The 23,968-nt window shown below is 43.0% G+C and overlaps 1 protein-coding gene across 6 annotated transcripts in view; it reads left to right on the top strand.

Annotated features, from left to right (window-relative positions):
- The window catches only part of PIP5K1B (phosphatidylinositol-4-phosphate 5-kinase type 1 beta), a 297,076-nt gene that overhangs the window by 149,327 nt on the left and 123,781 nt on the right, over positions 1-23,968 (top strand). For 5 of the 6 annotated variants that reach the window (XM_073878110.1, XM_025891469.2, XM_025891473.2 and 2 more), the window contains 2 exons: positions 9,301-9,431; positions 23,058-23,175. In XM_073878110.1, coding sequence (XP_073734211.1) covers positions 9,301-9,431; positions 23,058-23,175 — 249 coding nt within the window. Of the gene's footprint in view, positions 1-9,300; positions 9,432-17,534; positions 17,640-23,057; positions 23,176-23,968 lie in introns of those variants that run through there. The other variant, XM_025891475.2, reaches the window with a different exon arrangement.

Below are 23,968 nucleotides of genomic sequence, written 5' to 3'. Positions count from 1 at the left end.
TCTTAGAATATTATGTTTCCCACGAGGGAGTTGTTGATTTTAAAGGTAAGTATTTTTTAATTCATTTATTTATTTTAAAGAGAGCACAAAAGCAGGGGGAGGGGCAGAGGGAAAGAAAAAGAGAATCTCAAGCAGTCTCCCCGCTGAGCACGGAGCCTGACATGGGGCTCGATCTCACAACCCTGAGATCATGATCTGAGCTGAAATCAAGAGTTGGCTGCTTAACCGACTGAGCCACCCAGGCGCCCCAGTGATATATTTTTTTAATGTTTTACTTATTTATTCATGAGAATCAGAGAGAGAGAGGCAGAGGCAGAGGGAGAAGCAGGCTCCCCGCCTAGAAGGGAGCCCGATGCGGGACTCGATCCCAGGACCCCAGGATCATGATCTGAGCCAAAGGCAGACGCTTAACCATCTGAGCCACCCAGGTGCCCCAGTGATATTTTTATTTGAGTATACAAACAAATGAAACTTTCTCCCCTGGTGTGTATATATGTGTGAAGGATATTCTGTGCCCCATTGATGATGAATATCTCAGAGTACACTGTAATATTTTGAAGGGATTGATGCTGTTTTATCCTAAATCAAAAATTTCATCTGCAGTTGGTGGCATATCTCCTTTAAGGGCAATTAAGTGTGTATAATTTACCACTGCTGAATACCTTAAGAGTACAGTATTTTTCTGTTAATGAGAAGTATTTGCTTAATATGCTTTTCCATTCCAGTGAGAGAACGCTTCACCGCCAACCATGTAAATAAGGTAGAGATCATTTAAAAGAAACCATGACACATGAAACACCTTATTTTTGCTCTGTCTTTTCCATCACATTTAGAGAATCAAACCTTCCTTCCGACACATGGATACACAGGGATTCTGTTAAAAGGCTGCTTAGTAATAAGAGAAAATCAAATATAAAGCAAATCTGTCTTGGGCATCTGACAAGGTTGTTTAGTGCCCAGTATGTCAAAATGACCTTGTTATGAGGCAGCTTCACCACCTGGAAGGTCTGTGCAGGCGCAGGGGAGGACGTCATATCTCCAGCATTCTTATTTTCCAAAATGTAGAAGGCTGTAGAAATTATATCAGGAAAGTAGTTTTCAACCAGGAAAAGAACAGAATACTGCAGAAGTCATTTATGAAACCACACCTACTGGGAGAGGGGGGTCATTTTGTCTAGCTGCCATTTGAACAGAGACTGCATGGAAAGACTAGTGAAAAGGTGGACCGGGGAGCAGAGGACGTTTGATTTTGGGAGTCACCGGAAGGGTCATAGACCTGCCCTAAATTTCATCCTAAGGCAGGGGAAGATCTAACCCCAGAATAAGTTTAGAGAGGCAATGGGAGACAAAAATAAAGTTGATTATGATTATGTTTCATGAGAGTGTAGCAGCTACATGGGTTTCTAGCACTGAGACCTTGACCTGAAAGAAAATGAAATTTAAAGAATGAGCAAATCGCAAACATCTATGTATGTGTGTGTGTATATATATCTATATGTATATATTTAAATTCATCCCTTAAAATGTATTTATAAACGTAGTAACAGTACCTTGATTGAAGGACATTTCTTTTCCTACACATAACAGAAAACTTAGAAAATTCAAGAACCGTAAGTCTTGAAAGTACAAATCACCTACTATTCCAGCACCCAGAAATAATCATACAGTTTGATATATTTCCTTCCTGCCCTGTTTTCCTCTGCATATAAATACAGTTGTGAAGTTTTCATTGTCAGATTTCATTCTGTGTATTTTGCATCCTGCCTCTTTAAACTAACATTTTATTTTTTGAAGTTAAAGGCACATTTTAAAAATATGGTTTAAATGATAACATAATTTGACTGGAGTTTATCGATTAATTTTGTCAAGCATTCAAATCCAGATTTGGACTTACTTATGAATCAATGATATGAGAGAGAAAAGAACAGAAAATTTAACCCAGGGTGGCCTGGGTGGCTCAGTCATTAAGTGTCTACCTTGGGCTCAGGTCATGAGCCCGGGTCCTGGGATCGAGTCCTGCAACGGGCTCCCTGCTCAGCTGGGTGCCTGCTTCTCCCTCTTCCTCTGCCTCTCCCCCTGCTTGTGAACTCTCTCTCTCTCTCTCTCTGTCAAATAAATAAATAAAATCTTTAAAAAAAAAAAAAAAAGAATTTAACCCACAGCTTTTCATGTCCCAGCAAGTTGTAACATTCCTATTACCAAATGAAAGAGCCACTTGGTTGAGATTTTCATCATTCCTTTCTTCGAATTCTCTTTTCTTGGTTTCTCTAAAGCCATATTTTCCTGATTTTCTTCCCACTTCTGTTGTCAGTCCTACGTCACCGCCAAAGGCTCTCCTTCCTGTCTAGTCCCTAAGTGTTTCACCAGGCTCAGGGCCCTTCTAGAACACTCCCCTGTCTCGCTGCATTGCTCATCTGGCTCCTTGGTTTTCCATACCTTTTATATGCGAAAAACACTCAGATTCAAACTTCCAGCCCAGGCCTCTATTCTAAGCTCCGGGCTTGTCCCTCAACATCTCTGACTGGAGTCTTACTGGCATCTCAGACAGAACCCTTGAGTTTCCCCCAGAAATGGGTTCCTCCTCAGTCTCCTCACCTCAGCCCAGCACCCTCTGTCATCTCAGCTCATCCAGAGCAACGCCAGGACTTTTGGGTACTTTGCTCGCCCTCATTTCTAGCTCATAGCACGTCCTAGCACCTTCCAAAATATCTCTCACATTCATCTCCTCTGTCCCCCCCCTCATCTCTGTGAACCACGGTAACAGTCCCGTAACTTCTTTCCCTCCGCTGGGCAGCGAGAATGATCCTTTTCAAATTAGGGTGCTGGTTCCTTATCAAAACAGAGGAACCGTTAGCATGGCCTGGAGGGCCCAGATCTGGAACCACTGTGTCTTTCCAGCCTCTAGTTCTGGCACCTTCCGTGCGGCCTACTGCAGTTTACGCCAATCGATGGTCAGCTTTTGAGTCCCTGAACCACTGCTCCTCTCCGCCTGGAAATCCGTGCCCCTGACCTCCTCATGGGATTCTCAGTCCCTTGAGGACCAGGACTCTGGCCAGGCCACTTGTGTATTGAAGGAGGGCTCCTGCTGACTGGTCATTCTCACCTTTCAGGTCTCTGCCCGTGTACCATTGCTCAGGGAGAGAAAGTTCTCAGGTCTTTGTTAAATGAATGAACAGCATCTGACTGAATGGAGTTCTGAGGAGAGCTCTTCTCTTTGCCTGAGGCAACCCCAGAGAAAATGCTAGAATCAGTCCTGAAGTAAAGGAGAATGATCTGTGGAATAATGGGGCCCTCTCAGTTCGCTTCACCCCAATCCCTAAACCTTGTACGCAGGTTACTTACATGGAAAAAGGACTTTGCAGATGTGATCCAGGTACCGATCTTTGGCTGGAGAAATTCTCCTGGATTCTATTTGCTACTGCAGCAATAGGAAACTGACATAAAGAGGGACTGGAGAAATGGTTTGAATAATCTGAAGGTGAGAGGTAGCCCCACTTCCTCTCAGAAGGCTTAGGTTGCCCACCCACAGACTTTCCCATTTCTGTAGTCCCAGGACCCATTTCATGCAATCTGTCCCTCTTTCTTTTTCTTCAGTTCTATGAGAAGAAGCCTATGCCTCCGTTGCTGAGTATAGGTTCAGAGATGGGGCCAGGCGAAGGGTACCCAGGACTTAAGTTGGGGGTTCTCCCTGTTGGATGAGAATTGCCTCCTCTCACTATGAAGAGAGGTTACTGAGCTAGGTGTTTATGGCCCAGTCTAAGGCACCTTGGCAGTGAACATCTCTAATTTAGAATTAGACTCTCTAGATCTGTGTGTGGGTTTTGGAAAAACAGACCATCTGAAAAAAGAGAGCACGTTGGACCCCCCTCCTTGGGAAAAATGCACACAAACAGAAAATGTCATATGTGGTTGTTAGGGGTTCACGGACCTGTAAGGTCAGCTTGGTCAAAGGATAGAGTGTGGGTGTGTGTGTGTCTTTGTGTTGGGGGTGGGGATCTCTCTATATCAGAAATAATGCTGTCAGATGGGCTTCTGGGTCAAGCTAAAGGGTTTGGGCTTAATCCTGCAGTGAGGACACCATGAACCCATTAGAGGGTTTCAAGCAAGGTGGTGACACAAGATCTGTACTTCTGATAAAAATCCCTGTGGCATCATCTGTGTTGGCTGTAATCCCATAATTAGTTCATTAGAACACCTTGGAGGGGAAAATGCTGTGGACAAGAAATGTTTTCATACTTCCTTTTCAAGCCAGTGATATCAGATGGCCTATTAAGTGATCCGGTTTCATAGACAGTGTGCTGAAGAAAGCCGTTTCCTGTAACCAGTGTCACCTCATTTAAATCTTACTGTTGTCAGGATCACTACTCCCCTGATGGTAGGCTCCGTAGATGTTTAGTTGCATTGTTACTGTCACGATGAGTAGCTCGCGGTGCCAGTACTTTCCACCTTGGTCAGATTCATCTCCGGCAGAAAAATTCAGGCACACACAGCTGTGTGATGGAGCCCTGAACCAGGGGCCTTGGAGACCACAGCGTCATTCCTGGCCCCACCACGTACCAGCCACGAGGTTTAGAGCCAGTTATCCTCCCAGAACCACAGTTTCTTTATCTATAAAATTAGCTTTATTTTTTTAATGATTTTATTTATTTATTCCAGAGAGCAAGAGAGCAAGTGTGGGGGGAAGGAGCAGAGGGAGACGGACAAGCAGCTTCCCTCCCTAGTGTGGAGCCCAACACGGGACTCGATCTCAGGATGCTGAGACCATGAAATGAGCCGAACCCAAGAGTCAGATGCTTAACCGACTGAGCTGCCAAATGCCCCTATATAAAATGGGCTTTATAAACCCTCCTTACTTACATAACAATTGGGAGGATCAAATACAATCATTAAAAGATAGTGCTTTGAAATATAGAACCTATTACACAAATGCAAGCTGACCTTCACTTCTCCTCTTAGTATTACCCTCATCCCCACACAAGTTTGCATTAGGAAAAGAGGAGCTATGAGACTAAGTGTCGGTGTTTCCCTTTTGTGATGTTCTCTCGTTCTTTCTCTGTATCTGTATTGAGAGGTTTTTCTAGTATCCAGGCAACATGCTGCTGCTGCTGCTTAGGCCATGCAAAGTCCTGAATTAAAAATAGTCTGTTTCGCTGTGTTCTGAAATCTAGAACTATAAGTTTGGAAGGAGTCCGAGGTCCCTGTTGGAACTGGAAGGGAAAAATGGTCATGTCGCAGCACTGTTAGAACCTATGCAAAGTCTTGCTGGGAAACCTGGAGAGGCTGGGTGTGTACGAAGCCATCCACCTGTTACTGGCTCCCTGGTCTGTTGGTGGGTATCCTCAAGGAAGGAAGAAGGGTTTGTGGCTCACATTTGGCAGGGAAAGAACTCTTCTAGAAGAGCAACCACCAGCACTACAGACAGAAGGTTCTTACTCAGCATCATGGTTTACTCATCTGCTAACCAGAGACACTCCAAGTAACGTTTCAGTTTTAGAGTTTTAAAACACATCTTGCTCAAGAGTGGCTGTGTTAGAAAATACGCCAACACCGCCCATCACCGTACCTCATGTCCCCTGGAAGGACTTCCGGGGATGGAACCTCTACCGCTGGTGACTCAAGAAACCACATGCCTCGGTGAATGTGATCAGACATTTCCATGAAGTAGGCAAGATGTTTTTTAATTCTACGCAAATGCATCAGTGCTACAGCATTTGCTTTTACATGGAGGTGGGGAGGAGGAGACCTCAAGGTGTGGTCCCTCCCTCGATGGCAAAATACCTCCTTATGTGTATGCCGCCCCACGTTACTAGTAGTGATCTTAACAAGTGACATTAACCAGTCTTTATACTGGTTTTCCAAGTGGTTTACAGCTTTTCCTAGGCTTACTCATGGCTGGGTCGGACTAGAAGCAAATAAAACATTTTATCCCTATTTTATCAAAAGGAATGGCCCCCACGGAGCTATTTCCTCTGCTGAGGTCAAACAGCTAGACTTTAAAGGGACCTTCTGACTTGGATTCTAGGCTCATTTTAGAAAAAAACAGATGTGGAAACAGGGTGGGCTTTCTACCACATGCTAGCAGCATGACTGGGGCGAGTCACTTAACCTGTTGTGCTTTAAATCCCCACCTGGAAATGTGATTGTTGCTACTTCTCAGGGTCCTTGAAAGGATTATATGAGTTGAGAGATTTTGACGTTAGAGGCCGTGGTGTAGTTGCTTATAACTTGGACTCTGGAGCCAGACTCCCCAGGTATGAGTCTCCAATCCCAGGTCTTCCCTAGCTGTGTGACCCAGTGTAAGTCACCAGACCTTCCTGAGTCAGTAAAATGGAGGTAGCAATTGTACCTACTTTATAGGGTCACTGTGAAGATAAAAGAGTTCGAATAACCAAAAGCACTTACAACAGTGCCTGCCATTCAGTGAATGCTCTATGAGTACGTGCTATGATTACTCTAGTTTGTGATTGTGATGGTTGTATATCAAGTGTCTGGCACAAAGAGTTGATCCAAAAAATATTAACTTGTATTACAATTTCTACTGTTTCTCCCATCAGAGCTCTTGAATTTTAAGGAGCCTGAAAGGAAGGTAGTAGGATCACAAGTCTGTTTTGGGGTTTAACATAAACAGACGTCAACAGGGCCCTTTCCAAAATCTTACTCCTTTGGGAACTCAAAATTTAATCTTATGCCATGGGAGGAAGATTTTTACAGTGCTCCTTAGAGCAAGAGCAAATTCTTGAGCCTCACCCCAGACTCCCAGAATCAGAAAACCTGGAAATGTAACCCATCCATCTGTTCTTGGTTTTGGTTTTGGTTTGCAATGCCCATTGACTTTTTTTTTTTAAGACCATTGTTTTAGAGTAGTTGTAGGTTAACAGAAACATTGAGAAGGTACAGAGGTTTTCCAAATACTCCCTGCCCCCCACACATGCATGGCCTCCCCATTGTCACCATCCCCCACCAGAGTGGTGCATTTGCTACAGTTGATGAACTTGCATTGACACATCATAGTCCCCCAGAGTCCATGGTTTCCATTATGGTTCACTCTTTTTTTTTTTTTTTTTTAAGATTTTTATTTATTTGACAGAGAGAAAGACAGCCAGAGAGGGAACACAAGCAGGGAGAGCGGGCAGAGGGAGAAGCAGGCTTCCTGCCGAGCAGGGAGCCTGATGCGGGGCTCAATCCCAGGACCCTGGGATCATGACCTGAGCCGCAGGCAGATGCTTAACGACTGAGCCGCCCAGGCGCCTCCCATTATGGTTTACTCTTGATGTTGGGTGTTCTGTGGGTTTAGACAAATGTATAATGACGTGTATCCATCATTACAGTGTCATACAGAATATTTTCCCTGCCTGAAAACCCTCTGTGCATGCCCTTTCTTCCCCCAGCCCCTGGCAGCCAGGGTTTGTTTTTTTTTTTTACTGTCTCCGTGGTTTTGCCTTCATTCTGTTTTAACAAGTATCCCAGAGATTCTCATGCTTTCTCAAAGTTTGAAAATACCAGATATACACTCCTACTGCTTTGACCACCTTCTGTTGCCGGGGGTCGGGGAGGAGGGTAGTCAACAGAAAATTGGGTACTCCATCTGTTGGAGAGGTGTTCGAGCCCAAGGAGTAGTAGATGACTGAATTAAGTAGAAATACAGACAGTTCCAGAAAGCAGTCAGTGGTGCGGACGGGGAGGGACAAGCACTTTGAGAGCACATGACTCTGTTGGTAGGTCTAGAACAGAATGCTTCGGGGTGTTGGGTCCTCTTGAAAGTGCTGATGTCGTATCTTTTAGTGCCATACTGCTCTGAGTGATGGATAGGAGAAGGAATGCCTTTGGAATTTTTATGCGAGGTTAAAATGCACAAAATCCATTTCAGCCTTCAGAAGTCAGAGCTCTTGGTACAAAAGGTCACTAATGCCAATTGGTGGCATTGCAGAGCTCAGAGAGGGAGAATTAAAATAGCAAACTTTTTGTTTTTGAAGCACTAGTTGCCCTGGGGGCTTGAGTGCTAAGTCTTTTGCCATCCTGCTGCCCTGGGATCTTAAGTAAAGAGCATGGGGATAAAGAAAAACAAGCCATTTTTCTGCCTCCTGGAGGGAGGAGGGTAGGGAGTTGTCCTCAGATGAGGGGTGATGTAATATTTGCAGTGGGGTGAGGAAGCCACCAAATGATGACTCCATAGAGAGAGGGGTTGTTTCCATTTGTGTAGTGGAAGTGGCTGGTCAGTACTGATTGATCATGACCTCAAGTTTGATCCTTGATCCTCGGATTTCCTTAAATATGGAGATTATCTATTCTAAAGGCTTCAAAACTGTCTCTGTGCGTAAGACTCTCAGACCTTTTAAACCTGTTTGGATGCTGTTCCATGGTCACAGACAAAGGACCTGCAGAACCAAGCTAATGTTGTACAACCTTTCCACCCCACCGGCAGGACCAGGGACCTCTCCCACAGTGCGGTCATCCTTGCTCACCCAAGATTGAACCCCAAACAAACCACCTCTAGCGCGGGGCTAGATCCCCAATAATCATTTGTTGACTTTGCCTGAAATGACCACACTACACAACCATTATGAAGAATGCCTTCTAATTTTCCTAAATGGAGTTATTCTGCTATTTCTCCTATTATGTTGGTTAAAACTGTGCACACACACACGCATACACACATGTATGTATATGTATGTATATACATTATTCCCTAATTTAATATTATGTGAATTTAATTATGGAATGATACTGGGAAAGTGGTAAATTGGAAATATTGGTATTCTTGTGCTATGTGCTACACAGATCAGTGTAGGCAATTTTGCTGATGGATCCATGGCAACACCAATAAGCCATTTCCAAATTAAATTTTATTCACAGACTCAGATTACTTTTTGCTCTCTCATTTCTTACAAAGATACCCTGCTCTTCGTGACCCATCGGTGTGTTCTAGAGCTTCATATTTTTAAAAAACGTGACTGTAGCATTTCTCTTTTGGTAGAAATTAAACTGTTATGTAATTGAAAGTGTCCTACCAAATTTCTAAGTTCTTTCTAAAAGGAAGGTGGAGATTTGGGAATGTAATTTGACCTTAGAAATATTTGTAGGAAACATTACCATAAAAATAATTTCATATCAGGAAGGGTCCTTAATATTCGGAATTAGACTCACCATCGAAAGGAGGATCCTATGGTCTTTCCAAACCCAGCTTCACGTTGCTTAGGGACAAGAAAGAACATCTGACTTCACTCTCCTACTTTTGCTGCTTGTGACCCTGAATGAGACCTTGACCATGGAAGTTAACCCTGACCCTTGTTTTGTTTGCAGACTGCATCATCTGCTATCAAAGGTGCTATTCAACTGGGAATAGGATACACAGTGGGGAATCTCACTTCCAAGCCCGATAGAGATGTCCTCATGCAAGACTTTTATGTAGTGGAAAGCGTGTTCCTGCCAAGGTAAGAACATTTCCGTTTGTGAGGATGTCCATGCTAAAGAACCTGCCTGGTGGCATCTTCACGTTGAAGACTTGCCTACCAGCGCACGTGTACGTGTCCATGCTGGACCTTTAGCCGGCGCAGAAGCTGTGCCGATGATGGTTTTCTTCTGCTGCCTCAAGTGTCTTGCATTTTTCTCTATGGAGATGGGAAGTAGGTGCTGTCCTGTGGGCCACTTGTAATTAGTTACGATAATGCCTGGAAGATCGCGTGAAGACAGACTCTGAGAATCAGCAGGAAGGAGTGCAGTAGTCACGGAGTAATGTCTGCATGGGTTCACACAAAGAGGGCATTTTGGAAGCAGCAGCTGGTGCCAGGTCATTGCCTCTTCCCCCAGTTTCAAAGACGGGTTGGGGGCCCACAGTTGAGCCTCGTATCTGAGCTCAGTCATGTAGCTCTTCCTTTGTGATGACTTTGACTTAGCTTTCCTCCAGAGAATTTAGGAGAACCCTGCGATTTTGACACCATATTTGCAAAAACACCCCAGTTAACCATACATGTCACCTCCAGCTTTATCATATTTGGGGGGAAGATCAATTCAATAAATAAATCTGAGGCGCATGGTGGTGGTGGTTGAGCAGCAGGGTGAATGCCTTCAATCCCACAGAACTGTATACTTACACCTGGCTTAAATGGTAGCCTTATGTTACGTATTCTTTACCAAAATAAATAAATTAAAAATTTTAAAGCCTAGCGCTTAGTATAGGAAGATGAGTAATCATGATTAAATTGGAAACGTCACTGCTATTGACAGGATTTTTCAAAGAAAATTGGTCTAGCAAATATAAATATAGATACTTGATTTGGGGGCTTAGGGCAATTATTTTGTCTTTGGGGCAATGAGGATTGACTTGTAAAGCCTGTTGATATTTTAAAATAAGTGTTTCTCTCCCAAATACGCCCCTTTTGTTATCACTTATTACTGGGCTTGGGTGAAAATGGCTGGGGTGAGCCTTGGAGCCTCAGGATCTGCATTACATTATTTTTTTTTTAAAGTCTTCAGGGAAGTGATACTTGTGTATATCTCCATGTGCAGGTGTCAACTGTCTGGAAATCAAACCAGTAGGTGATGAACCCAGACAGCCTAGTTTTGGTTTAAATGCTCTTTGTTGAAGAACACAGACTATCAGAACTTTTGAAGTTTGCTTCCCTAGGGTCCTTAGCAGCCCCCAGAACTAGTTTCCAGACAGAAGATGGACAGCCCAAGGCCTAAGATGTAATCCTGTTTACTCATGACACTGCTGATCTTTCTATAGTTGGAGATTGTCCTGTGTGGTTTTATTTTTTTTTTAAGATTTTATTTATTTATTTGAGCGAGAGAGTGAGAGAGAGCATGAACAGAGGGAGGGGCAGAGGAAGAGGGAGAAGCAGGCTCCCCACTGAACAGGGAACCCGACGCGGGACTCGATCCCAGGACCCCGGGATCATGACCTGAGCCGAAGTCAGGTGCTTCACTGACTGAGCCACCCAGGCGCCCCTGTGTGTTTGTTTTTAACACTCTGTTTATCATTCCCAGAAAGTATATATTAACTACATTTTTTTCCTCTAGAAAATCAGGATGTCATGAGTTCATCTGAATCTTTTGGAATGATCTCTTTGGTTCATAATTGCTGTAAATGTGCTTGTGAGATGTTCTGGCTCTCATGGTCTTCTAGAACCTCTACCCACACATTTCAACCAGATTTTTTTTTTTAATTTGGCTACGAAGAACAAGAGTAATGAAGGTCTTTTGTGGGAGGATAGCTGGCGGTGAGTTCACGGAGCTGAGAGCAGTTACAGCTGCAGATGGGTGAATAAAGAAGAGCAAGGTGCTCCATCCCCACTGGTCTCTTCTACCCAGAGTGTCTGATCAACAGAGCCAACTATGGATGGGCCCCAGGGAAATCATGGCCCAAACTCGTAGTCCACAGACCTGCAGCATCAGCATCACCTGGAACTTGTTAAAAATGCGTATTCTTGGGCTCCACCCCAGATCAACTGAATCGGGAACTTTGGGGGTGAGACTGAAAAATCTGTTGAACAATCCCTCCGGGTGATTCTAAGCACATAGTTGAGAACCACTAAGCTAGCACATTACTTCCCATGTTACAGAGATAATCTTTCTAGTAGATACCAAATTTTATTCTTGAAGTTATTACATGATTTTTGCAACTAATAAGACTCCAAATGACTTTTAAGTTAATACCTAACATTTCAAAATTATATCCATTTGGCAACTAAATTAAACACGACACTGTGAGATACCTTACAACAAGGAGCGTGTAAGTAGGTCTTCATAGGCACATTGGCACTTTCTCGGTGCCATGAATCCTTTTGTTCAGGGATGATTTATTAAAAGTATACTGCATCTTTCTGATTAAGCCAACATGAGGTCTTTTTTTCACCTTTTTCTTCAGGAGTAGGAAAGCCAACATTGTCCATGCCTAGAATTTGTGTCTTTTTTTTTTTTTAAGATTTTATTTATTTGAGAGAGAACATAAGTGGGGGTGGGGCAGGGGTAGGGGCAGAGGGAGAGGGAGAAGCAGACTCCCCGCTGATCAGGGAGCCTGATATGGGGCTCGATCCCAGGACCCCGAGATCATGACCCGAGCTGAAGGCAGATGCTTAACTGAGCCAGCCAGGCACCCCTAGAATTTGTGTCTTTGACCTTCACTCTCTATGCCAGGATAGCAGCACCAGCCCCTGCCTGGCAGACAAGTCACTGGGGGGAGGAAGACCTAGCTAGCTGACCCTCTTTAGAAGAACCCACTGTCACATTTTAAATATATCATTTTTTATATCTTATTTAAATTCAATTAATTAACATGTAGTGTATTACTAGTTTCAGAGGTAGAGGTCAGTGATTCATCAGTTGCATATAACACCCAGTGCTCATTACATCACGTGCCCTCCTTAATGCCCATCACCCAGTGACCCCATCCCCACATCCACCTCCCCTCCAGCGACCCTCAGTTTGTTCCCTAGAGTTAAGAGTCTCTTGGGGTTTGTCTCCCTCTCTGATTGAAATATATCATTTTAAAGTATGTATCGCTTTTCAAGGTCAGTATGACAAGCATTTGATTCAGTCAAGAATTTCTTCTAGCAAGTACTGTATTGTTTGTTTAACATATGTACTCTGGATGTGTTTACATGAGCACAGAAGACACTGATATGGGTCTTGCCTGAGTTTCCTTAGCCGAGCTGTTTCTTCATTAGTTTAGCAAAGGAATTGGGCCCAGCATTTCTCAGCGGAGGTGCTACTGGCTGTTGCGGATAAGACAATTCTTTGTGCAAGACTGCACATTTCAGGATAGTTGTCACCCCCAGGCCATGCCAGTAATAACTCCTTGTTACTCTCGCAATCAGAATGCTCCCACAAAGTGATGAGCAAATTCAGTATCTTGACCATGGTGATGGTTTCATGGTTATAGACACGTGTGAAAATTAACGGACTGTACTTTTATCGTATGTCCGTGACACCTCAATAAAGCTGCCAGAAAAAGTTCCCGCCCTACCCGCCTATACTTCTCCACCTGCCTGGAGTAGGGGGGAGGTGGGCAGGCCTGTCCCTGGTTGTGAGCAGCTGAGCGGTCTGAAAGGTCTAATGGTTCTAAAATGTGAAGAACCTATCTGGGTCATAGAGAAAACTAATAGCTTAGGGCGCCTTGACATGTTCTAATTCACTACCATTGTGAAGCTGCAGGATCTGTTTCCCTTAGCAACGAAATGCTTTGTGTTAGTTAGTTAGTTATTTAATTTATTTATTTAAAAGTGGCCCGGCGTCATTTTTAGATATTTCGTATTACATCTCCAGATGATTTCATTTTGGAGGTGGAAAAGCCTCTGGACTTGAGATTTGAAGGATGGTATAAAATCCCTTTGAACAATCTGATTCCATGATCTTCCAAAAATCAAAGTAGATGAGTAAGAGTACAGTGACCGTATCTTCATCTTTTGACCCCAGATTCCCTGCTGCGCTCAGAAACTCAAAGTTGTCGATACATTTTCATGTGTAAATGAGATGAGGAAGAAACAGGATGTTTTATGTTTTGCCTTGTAAACACGAACCTGAGGTGGCAAAAGGAGGCAAAATTTATGAGTACCAACTATGAACCACCTATAGTTTTGATAGAATATTTATGTAGCATATAGTATTAAATTATTGTTTTTACTTTTCACCTTTCCTGAAAAAATCCATTTTGCATAGAAGTAGCTAAGGCCCTGAGGCAGTAAGTGGCTTGACCCAAACCAATAAGTGGTCGAGGCAGGATTTGAATTCAGGGTCGGCTGGCTCCAGAGTTTTGGTTTTTCCTTACACTGTGGCAGTAAAGCACAGTAACAGGATTTCTGCTTTTTTGAATCCGAAAAAGGATCCAGCTTTTACCTCAGAATTATCAACCTGAAGCTGTCTCGCCAGCCCCTTGACAAGCAGCGTTAATATTTTCCTCTGCTCCCCTTCAGAAGACACCATCACTGCCTTCCCTGCGGGGGGAAATATGGCTTGAAAGCTGGCAGTAAAAATTTATATATCTTTCCACATTCAAGAATAATCATCTACCTAAAGAATTTATAAAAGTCTTCTGCATCTTAATCTCTTCACATACAAAATGGAGTTCAGTTTGCTGTAAGGTTCATCACAGAACACGGATTGTCAACAGGTTTGATGTCTGCACATTTGGGGATTTATATGAGTGGCCAAGGGATACCCTCGTTGGGCAGAGAATTACACAGAACTACCGTAAGGGTGAGACAGTTTTCTAAATGGCAAGCAAACATATTGGTCAATGGTTCATACGAGCATTGCCAGATTTCCATGCTGAATGTTATTTTTGGTTTTGCTAGATTAGCCACACATACCTGCTTTTCAAGTCCTGCTGACATAAACTCGTCCAAAACCTATCTGTATACACCATGGGTCAGTGTACTATAGCCCACGGGACCAATCTGCCTCCCTGCCCCTTTTTGTTAATAAAGTTTTATTGGAACATAGCCATATCCACTCATTTACATATCGTCTGTGGCCTCTTTCTCACCACAACAGTAGAACTCTGAGTAGTTGCAGTAGAGACTGAAAGGATTGCCATCCCCAGTCGGTACAGGCATTCTGTACCACGTCTTATGGAGATGTGGGCAACACATGAAGCTGCCAGAAAAGTCCTCCCTGCTCTAAAGAGGAGATGTAGCCTTTGCCAGACAAGCCAAATAGTGTGATGTCCCTTCAAGTCAAAGCTCTTTAAATATTTGTTCAACATTTATGTAGTGGGGATGGGGAGAAACTGATTTCCTCTTAATAAAAGGTACATACCTGTTCCTTTAGTTCAAAGTAAGAGGTTTCTTGCACATACTGAGCATTACATAACATTTTAACTTATTTGAAATTGCCTTCCAAACACAGTTTCCCTCGATGGGGCCCACTTCTTGGGAGGTTTAGCATTTAAATAGCCAGTGATACCACGTGTTTCTGGTGACAGCCCACAATGCATTATTTGGCTTTGAACTTTAAGCTGCTTTCAGCTACTGATTTTTTTTAATTTAATTTTATTATGTTAGTCACCATACATTCCATCATTAGTTTTTGATGTAGGGTTCCGTGATTCATTGTTTGCATATAACACCCAGTGCTCCATGCAGTACGTGCCCTACTTAGTACCCATCACTGGGCAAACCCATCCCCCCACCCCTCTCCCCTCTAGAACCCTCAGTTTGTTTCTTGGAGTCCATAGTCTCTCATGGTTCATCTCTCCTTCCCATCTCCCCCCCCTTCATTTTTCCCTTCCTTCTCCTAATGTCCTCCATGCTATTCTCATGTTCCACTAATAAGTGAAACCATATGATAATTGACTTTCTCTGCTTGACTTATTGCACTCAGCTACTGATTTCTAAGGACTGGCTGTCGGCTGGCTCACCTCAAAAGATAGTGCGGTCTTGCATTGCACAAGGCAGCACACATGTCTCTCTGCCGGAAGTACTCGGCAGGAGGGTGATGCCAGCAGGGACTGTGTCTTTGGCTTTGCTTTGCTTTGTTCTCCCATTGAAGAGCACTATCTAATTTGGCAAGAGAGGGGACTGATGGCTATTTCACTGGTTAAATCCAGAGTCATAAGGGACTCCACTTGCCTGAATTGGCAGAGGAAGTAACACCGAAGTCTGCTTCTACAGACCCTGACTTACAAAGGTCCAGTTTGAAGAGTAGGTGCCACTATTTTTTTGTTATTTATCGTTTTGATAGATGGAGTCCCTTGTCCCAGCATATTGCTGCTCAAATCCTGCTTGTCTCTCTAGCACCATCTGCACATGAAGACAAAGCACCCGTCACTTAGCCTGCTGTTTGTGGTCATGCTTGCGGAGATGATGAATTTCATGTTTCAGCTTGGCTGGGCTAAGGGATGCCTCATGGCTGATAAAACAGTATTTTTGAGGGTGTTTGTGATGATTTCTCCAAAGGAAGTTTGCATTTGAATTAAGACCTGGACCCAAGATCACCTCACCAATTTGTTGGAGGCATCATCCAATCTCTTGAGGGCCTGTGTGGAACCCAAAGGTAGAGGGAGGGCAAATTGGCTCCCAACTTGAACTGGACAGGTGTCTACTCCTGCCCTCAGACATTAGCACTCCTAGCTTCTGGGCCTGTCAACTCAGACTGGGACTTACACCATTGGCTGCCCTGGTTCTCAGACCTTTAAGTGTGAGCTGGAACTAACTGCAAGCTTTCCTGGGTCTCTAGCTTACAGAGGGCAGATCGCGGGATTTCTCACCCTCAATAATCATGTGAATGTGTCTGTCACCCAGGAGTTGCTGACCCAGTCCTTTTGCCAACAGGCCCCAAACCCATTACTGACAGTTCCAGTTTGCCATCAGTGAATTTACCAAATACAAAATGCTGCCTTGAAAACATCAAAGCTCTGGTTCTTTGCTTCAAAACTGGACCCCTTATGTGCCTTGGAGATGCTAAAATACTCTTACCTTCCTACTTAGCACCAAGTCTCTCCTTCCAGTGCCACCCAAAATAGCACTGGGTTATCAGGCTGTGAAACCACAAAGCTAAGGTGTTCACGGTACACGCAAATGAGAACGCTTCTGTGGGTAATCAAGCTTTTCTAAGTAGAATTCTGCCCACCTGACCTTGCAGGGGGAGGTCCTGCTGGAGAAGAGCTGGTGTATGTGGGCAGGGGGTACCCCGAAGCCTATGGCTGAATCCTGAAAAGGAAGACTGGTCTAGGAACATCAAGTTTAAGTTAAGGCATACCTGTCCGCTTAGGACTTTTCCACTGGTCTGGTGTGAATCTAATCTACCGATCTTGTTGGTTCCTGACCAGCCATGACCTTCTCCCTGGACTTTGATTTTTTTATCTGCTAAAGGGGAAATGCCAGGTGGTAGCTAAATGCTTCCTGCAAGCTTCAATGGTATGTAATTCTAAACCTCCATTGTCATTAAGGAACACACAGTTTTAAATTAAAGGGGCACCTGGGTGGCTCAGTGGGTTAAGCGTCTGCCTTCGGCTCGGGTCATGATCCCGGGGTCCTGGGATCGAGCCCCACATCGGGCTCCCTGCTCCAAGGGGAGACCCTCTCCCTCTGCCTGCTGCTCTCCCTGCTTGTGCTCTCTCTATCTCTCTGTCAAATAAATAAATAAATAAAATCTTTAAAAAATAATTTAAATTTAAGATGAGCAGTGGCTTTGGCCTTAACAGTGGAACTCTCCTCAGAAGAGGTGAATATCAGAAGGTTAGAGACTGGTCCGTGATCGAACTGCTTTTTGGTGAAACAAGGGAAAAAAGAACAAGATAAAGTACTGTTGTCAAGAGTTTTTCCTTCCTTTTATGGAGTTAACATACCCTTTCTTTTTATAATTTGATAAGTACAGTACTTTGATTTTGCATAATTGTTTAGGTTCTTACTTAACAAAATAAGGTTGAAAATCCCACATTGACCTCCAAATTTTTATTATTGAAATTTGACCGGCTTATGGGATCCGAACATCTAGAACCGTGGCTCAAAACCTCACAGCTGGAATTTCCAAGACCTCGATTTTATGCCAAGACAGAAAAATTTTCTTCCCCCCCACCCCACAAACACTACCTAAATGCACTGAAGGAGCATAATATAAATCTTACACTGTGAAGAGGTCATTTTTGCCGAGTAAGTGTAGATGCTGGGTGCAGTCTCCGGATGGATACCACCCAGACGCAGGTGAGGACAGCCTGCAGGAGGCTCTGCTGGGACTCTTCACTGACCAGGGGACCCCTGTTCATTGCACCCGTGTTTAACCACATTAGCTAAGCATTTCGTGCATGCGCCATAGGGTCTCTGTGCTGGATGTTTGTGGGCCAGCCCCCATACCCACACCCAACAGGTCTGCCAGAGCATGACCTCTGAAAACTGGGGGTTGGTGCCTCCCGGCTGAGCTGCCCTGTAACTGGACAAACTCCGGTACCCGTTGATCCACATTTCCTTTAATAGAACTTCATTCATGTCCAGCTCGCATTTGCTATTCACTAGAGCACCTTAACACACAGAAGCAAACGTTTCTGCCAGGAAACTGAGCTTGCAGAGCTCTCTGGGGGGATATGTGTGTGGGAGGTTATAGCTTTTCACCCTAAACTTTTCAAAAATATGTTGTGAATGGTAATACTTAGAAGGGTTTATCCTCACACTGCTTTTCAAAGGAACACTAAGAAAAGTGCTTTTCATCCTTGTGCCTTTTTACCCAGTGTCCAACTCCAGTGATCACTGTTGCTAGTGGTCTGTTAACCCTTTAAGGATTTTTTAGTTAAATACATGCACCGCCAATTTTTTTTTTCTTTTTGTATATAAGTGGTGGATGCCACACACAGTATTCAGCCTCTTGATTCCTTCACTTAATTTATCCTGGAGATCCTCCATGTCACTGTGTAATAAATCTCCTCATTTTTTAATAGCTGCATAGTATTCCAGTGTGTGGTTGAACCATAATTAATCTGACCTACCTCTTCAGAAACAGATGAAACTAGTTTGCTTTCCAGCCCTCTGTCCTTACAAACTGTGCTAGAATGAATAACCAGGTACACATACGTTGTTTTGTACATACGCTAGTTTGTGTGTGGGATAAATTACAGGCATGCATTTGCTGGGTCATAGAGTTCTATACATTTGTAATTTTGAAAGAAGTTGTGAAAATGTCCTCCATAAAAAAATAGCAACTTACTTTCCACTAATAATGTTTCAGGGTGCCAATTTCCCTTGAGCTTTATCAAAATTTTGGATTTTTGCCTACCTCCTAGGTAGTATAGTCTCGGTGACACTTAATTTGCGTTTATTATATTATAAATGAGCTTGAACATCTTTTCATACATTTCACTTATTTATATCTCCATTTCTGTGAAGTGCCTGATCGTATCTTTGGCTCTTTTTTTTTTTTTCCCTAATTAACTTTTTGGTCTTTGACTTTGCTGTTTATGGGAGCTCTTTATATTGGGAGATCAGCCCTTTGTGATACGAGTTGCAAATATTTCCCATTTTGTCATTTCTTTGATTTTTTTTTAAAGATTTTATTTATTTGAGAGAGAGAATGAGAGCCAGAGAGCACAAGAGGGAAGAGGGTCAGAAGGAGAAGCAGACTCCCTGCTGAGCAGGAAGCCTGATGTGGGACTCGATCCCGCGACTCCAGGATCATGACCTGAGCCGAAGGCAGTCGCTTAACCAACTGAGCCACCCAGGCGCCCTGATTTTTTTTTTTTTTTTTAACTACCTGGTCAACGCATTCTTCATTCAGATCTGGGTTGTTTCCCATCATCATACAGCCTTGATCATCCAAACGTATTCAGGGCTCCCCAAATGCTAAGCGCACAGCCACCCACATTTCTGTTCACTGTGATGTTGTCTGTACCAGGGCTCAGGAAAGACAGCTTGTAAACGGCAGAGACAGGACTTGGGCCCAGGCCTCCCTGGGTCATAGCATCACCAACCACCACCCTGGCTATTCAGTATAATTTGAGAGAATGCAAACTGGTCTTCTGTTAATCAAAGGAAAGTAAAACTCGTAAGATAAAATCTACTAGGAGAGAAACAAATGAAGAGCGGTGATATATTATGACCCACTACTTGGGAATGTTCCCCTCCATCCATGCAAATAGAGAGGTTCAAGATGGTGTAATGTCAGCAAATAATTATGAGTTAATATATGTTAATTTTGCCATGAAGAAGTTTTTACTCTGTGTGATGCCCGTGTTGAGTATAACGTTCACCCCTTTTCCATGTTCTCCATGTATGCAAATATGTTATTAACTGTCCCCCCTAGGTAAGCCTGCCTCACAGTTGACCCTCACCGTTGACCCACTCTCTGTATCTCATGGTGGCCCAAAACTAGCTAGATTTTTTTTTTTTCGTTTTTAGTGATTTGGCAGATTTTTCCACCAGCTGTCAGAGTGGACACCTACAGAAATAAATGTTCCCTTTCTCATCCCAGAGATGTTCTGTGTGTATGTGTGTGTGGGCATGTGTCTCTGCTCTCCAGGGAAACCTCACACTGTCCTTTTTACACCATGACTGAATGAACCACAGGGAGATGCGAATCCAAGGGAAGCTTGTAATTGATGGTGGTTTTAGGGCAAGGTGAGCAGCCCATGAAGCTCAGAGTAACCACAAGTAAAAATAATAATAAATACTCTATCCTCAGTGATAGAGTCTTGGGCCCCCAACTGCATAAGAATAAGCCATTTAAAGAAAAACTCCAGGGTCACCTGGGTGGCTCAGTCAGTTATGAGACTGACGTGCTGCCTACTGCGCTAAGGAGGCCCTTGGCTCAGTCAGTTAAACGTCTGATTCTTGGTTTTGGCTCAGGTCATGATCTCAGGGTCATGAGATTGGGCCCGGTGTTGGGCTCCACGCTCAGCAAGGAGTCTGCTTGAGACTCTCCCTCCGCCTCCCCTCCCAACCCCCATGCACGCTTGCACTGTCTCCCTCAAATAAATAAATCTTTTTTTTTAAAGATTTATTTATTTATTTATTTATTTGAGAGAGAGAGAATGAGAGGCAGAGAGCACGAGAGGGAAGAGGGTCAGAGGGCGAAGCAGACTCCCTGCTGAGCAGGGAGCCCGATGTGGGACTCGATCCCGGGACTCCAGGATCATGACCTGAGCCGAAGGCAGTTGCTTAACCAACTGAGCGACCCAGGTGCCCCAATAAATAAATCTTTAAAAAAATTTTTTTTCCTTTCTAAAAAAGAAAAAACTCCAAGGAAGTAATGAATGTTGAACATTGAAGGTAATGTAATGAGCTCTAGTGGAATTAGTTACTTTGCACGAGCTGGAAAGGGGAGAAGAAAATGGAAGAAATAAGAAGTCAGCAACACTCTTAGCCCACTGAAAGCAGTCTGCTTCAGAATCCAAGGCATCATGCTTACTTGGACTTGCTTGCAAGGGTGAGGAAGGATGTTGGAAGCCACTTTGAGCCTTTGTGATTTTACCCCTTATTTCTGCATAGCCCACCTTTTCAAGTGACTTGATGGCGTATGAGTTCCAGAATTAATCCTCTTGACAATTCCGGAGGACCTGTACCTGAGTATGTGTCCCCTTACAAATCTCAGAGAAGGAAGAAATGTTCAGATGTAATGCCTGGGCCGCACACATGTATTATGAGTATTCAACTCTACTGGCTTTGGGTAATGGGAGCTAGTCAAATGAGCAGGTGATTTGGAACCATTCCACACACTGAGCTGACACAGAGGTGACTGCTCCTGTCCTGGGAAGTCCTGGTTCCTGCGCCACTCCCCTAAAGGGCAAGCCTCGCCTCTAAAGATAAGATGTATTATCTGCGGTTGGTCCCTAACAGCGCAAGCCAACTTCTCGCGCTGGGAGTCCCCAGAAGAAGCCATCACCTGTGACTGCAGGAGGAATATCTGGCTGCAGTGGATATATTGAACAGATAATCTCCTAAATAGTCCTCAAGGATGATTTTTTTTTATTATGGTGATTTTTTAAATAATTTTTAAATTCCAGTGTAATTAACATACAGTGTTATGTTGCTTTCAAGCGTACAATATAGCGATTCAGTAATTCTATACATTACTCAGTGCTCATCATGCTAAGTGTACCCTTCATCCCCATCACTTGTTTTCCCCATCCCCCCACTCACCTCCCCCTCCCCCCCGCCCCGTAACCATCTGTTTGTTGTCTCTAGTAAAGAGTCTGTTTCTTGGTTTGTCTTTTTTCTTTGTTTTGTTTCTTAAATTCCACATGTAAGTGAAATCATATGATATTTGTCTTTCTCTGACTTACATCACTTAGCATTATACTCTCTAGGTCTATTCATTGTTGTTGCAAATGGCAAGATTTCATTCTTTTTATGGCTGAGTAATATTCCATTGTATAGAGAGAGAGACTAGTGATTTTTTGCCTTACCTCTTGACTTTTGAACCTAAGCTTCATGTAAGAGTCAAGTTTACTGTTTTAGCATTATCTTGAAAACTCGTCCTTTCACTCAGAAAATACTTACTATCAATGATGTGCCAGGTACTGATACAAAAATTCAAGTGCCCTGAACAAACTTCAGTTGTAGTAGATTCCAAGAGTTTGTTGCTTGCTGAAAGCCTTTTCATTTACACAGTGTTATTTGTATCCACAAAAATCAGACCCAAAGTTGCATAGAGCCTTGATGTCCCACTTAGAATGTGGCGAAAAGAGATCTTGAACCTCTCTATAAAATTGTATTCATCTACTGCATTGTTTTTACTTCTCACAGTGAAAACTTTTAGTACAGGTAGATTAGGTGGCTTGTCAGATGTCCCGTGAAATGTATTATAGTTGTAGTCAAAGAATAAAATGAATAATAAACATCAAAATTCAGGCTAGTAGATGCCTCTAAGGAAGAAGAGGATTTTATGATCAATAAAAAGTACAGAAGGCAATTCAACTATATAGATAATATCTTATTTCTTAAGCAGCATTTCGCTTCATGAGTATTCTCTGGTTTATTTCTTCATGCCTTTTATGTATCATAAATATTGCACAAAAATTTTCAGAGATGAACTCAGAAGAAGGAAAAAAATAATGGTGTATCTGGGAATGGAAATATGGTTTTAAAGTCCCTAAAATATTTAAGGTCTCTTTTCCTATAAATATGGATGTAAGAAAGAGTTCGGATTCAGGATTCATCTCTTTGCAGTGTGATGATTTTGTTAGTGACATATTTTTAAAAGTATTTCACTTACTCCTAGTTTAAAATGTGTATCCAATATTCGTGGCCAAACCAAAAAAAAAAAATGCATTTTTCAAATTGTTCCATGTACTAAGGCCTGGATCTTATACCTAGAGCAATACGATTGTGGTTTCACTGGGGAAGATGGAAAAAATCACAGGCACGGGGGATGATGAAGAGTGTTCACGCTAAAGACACACTGTGACTGGTAGGGAACGGCTACTTGGCGTGGCCCCCACTGAGTTAGCATCTGGTTTTTCCCTGATGGCCATTGCCCTTTGTGACATGAGCTTAGAGGGACCCACAATCAGGCTATGTTTTTCTAGCAGGGAAATTGGCCCAGGACCAGTAGAGCTAGTATTTGAAGTCAAAATTGTCTTTGCTAATGCTTTCTCTCTCTCTCTCTCTCGCCTTTTTTTTTTTTTTTAACTGCAGCGAAGGGAGCAATCTGACCCCAGCACATCATTACCCAGACTTCAGATTTAAGACCTATGCTCCACTAGCATTCCGATATTTCAGAGAACTTTTTGGTATCAAGCCTGATGATTACTTGGTAAGAACCTGTAATTTTCCTTCCTTCTCCAGAAACCTGTGATATAAACATTTGTCTCATAGCAACAGTGACAAGTGGCTTGTGTCTCTTGTTTTATAAAGCTCTGGAGCATAGTCAAAGGTCCGAGTTTCATAATGATGATAAATTTAGCTTCAGGAAATGTGATTTGACTCTGCCGCGTTTACTAATAGCTACAAAATCTGCTGTGGTAATTGATATTTAAATAATTGTGGGATTGGTTGCTACTTCAGATCATTATTCTAACAGATATATTATAATTAGTTCTAAATACTCCTGTGAATTTTGCTGATTGGATTCTCTTTGAAAGCCTTCGTATTTTAATTGCCTTATTTATACCATTCGTCTCAAACCTGCCTTGGCCCACAGCCATTTTCACCTTGACCTACAACTTGAATACCATTTCAAAGATGCTAGGTAGTTTTGTTCGGAACATCTCTTGATGCAAGCTCTTTCTAAACGTGTTTTTATTTGGTGCAAGGGCCTATATGATCCTCAGGCTTGTCTTTTGGCACACAGCAGGTGTGAACACAGCAGGCTTTTTGTGAGGTAGTCTGATGTGACCTCAGATGGTTACCTTATTCCTGTCCGAGGATTCCTGTTCTTTTGTTTCAAGCAGAAAATGGTTTATTTCATAATTTGATCACTGTTAACACCCTGGGGCTCTTCAAAATTGGTTTTCAAGAAGCTGTAGGAAGGATGCCATCAAATATTTATTGTTCACCCCATTCTGAATGATCTTAATAAGACTTGAGCCAGATCCTGGAATAAAGCT

Source organism: Callorhinus ursinus, unplaced genomic scaffold (assembly GCF_003265705.2).
Source record: "Callorhinus ursinus isolate GAN/ISIS: 27379988/994484 unplaced genomic scaffold, GSC_fseal_2.0 scaffold28, whole genome shotgun sequence".
In the NCBI taxonomy this organism is placed as follows: Eukaryota; Metazoa; Chordata; class Mammalia; order Carnivora; family Otariidae; genus Callorhinus; species Callorhinus ursinus.
Note: the sequence above shows the minus strand (reverse complement) of the source record. Positions and strands in the feature narration are given on the sequence as shown.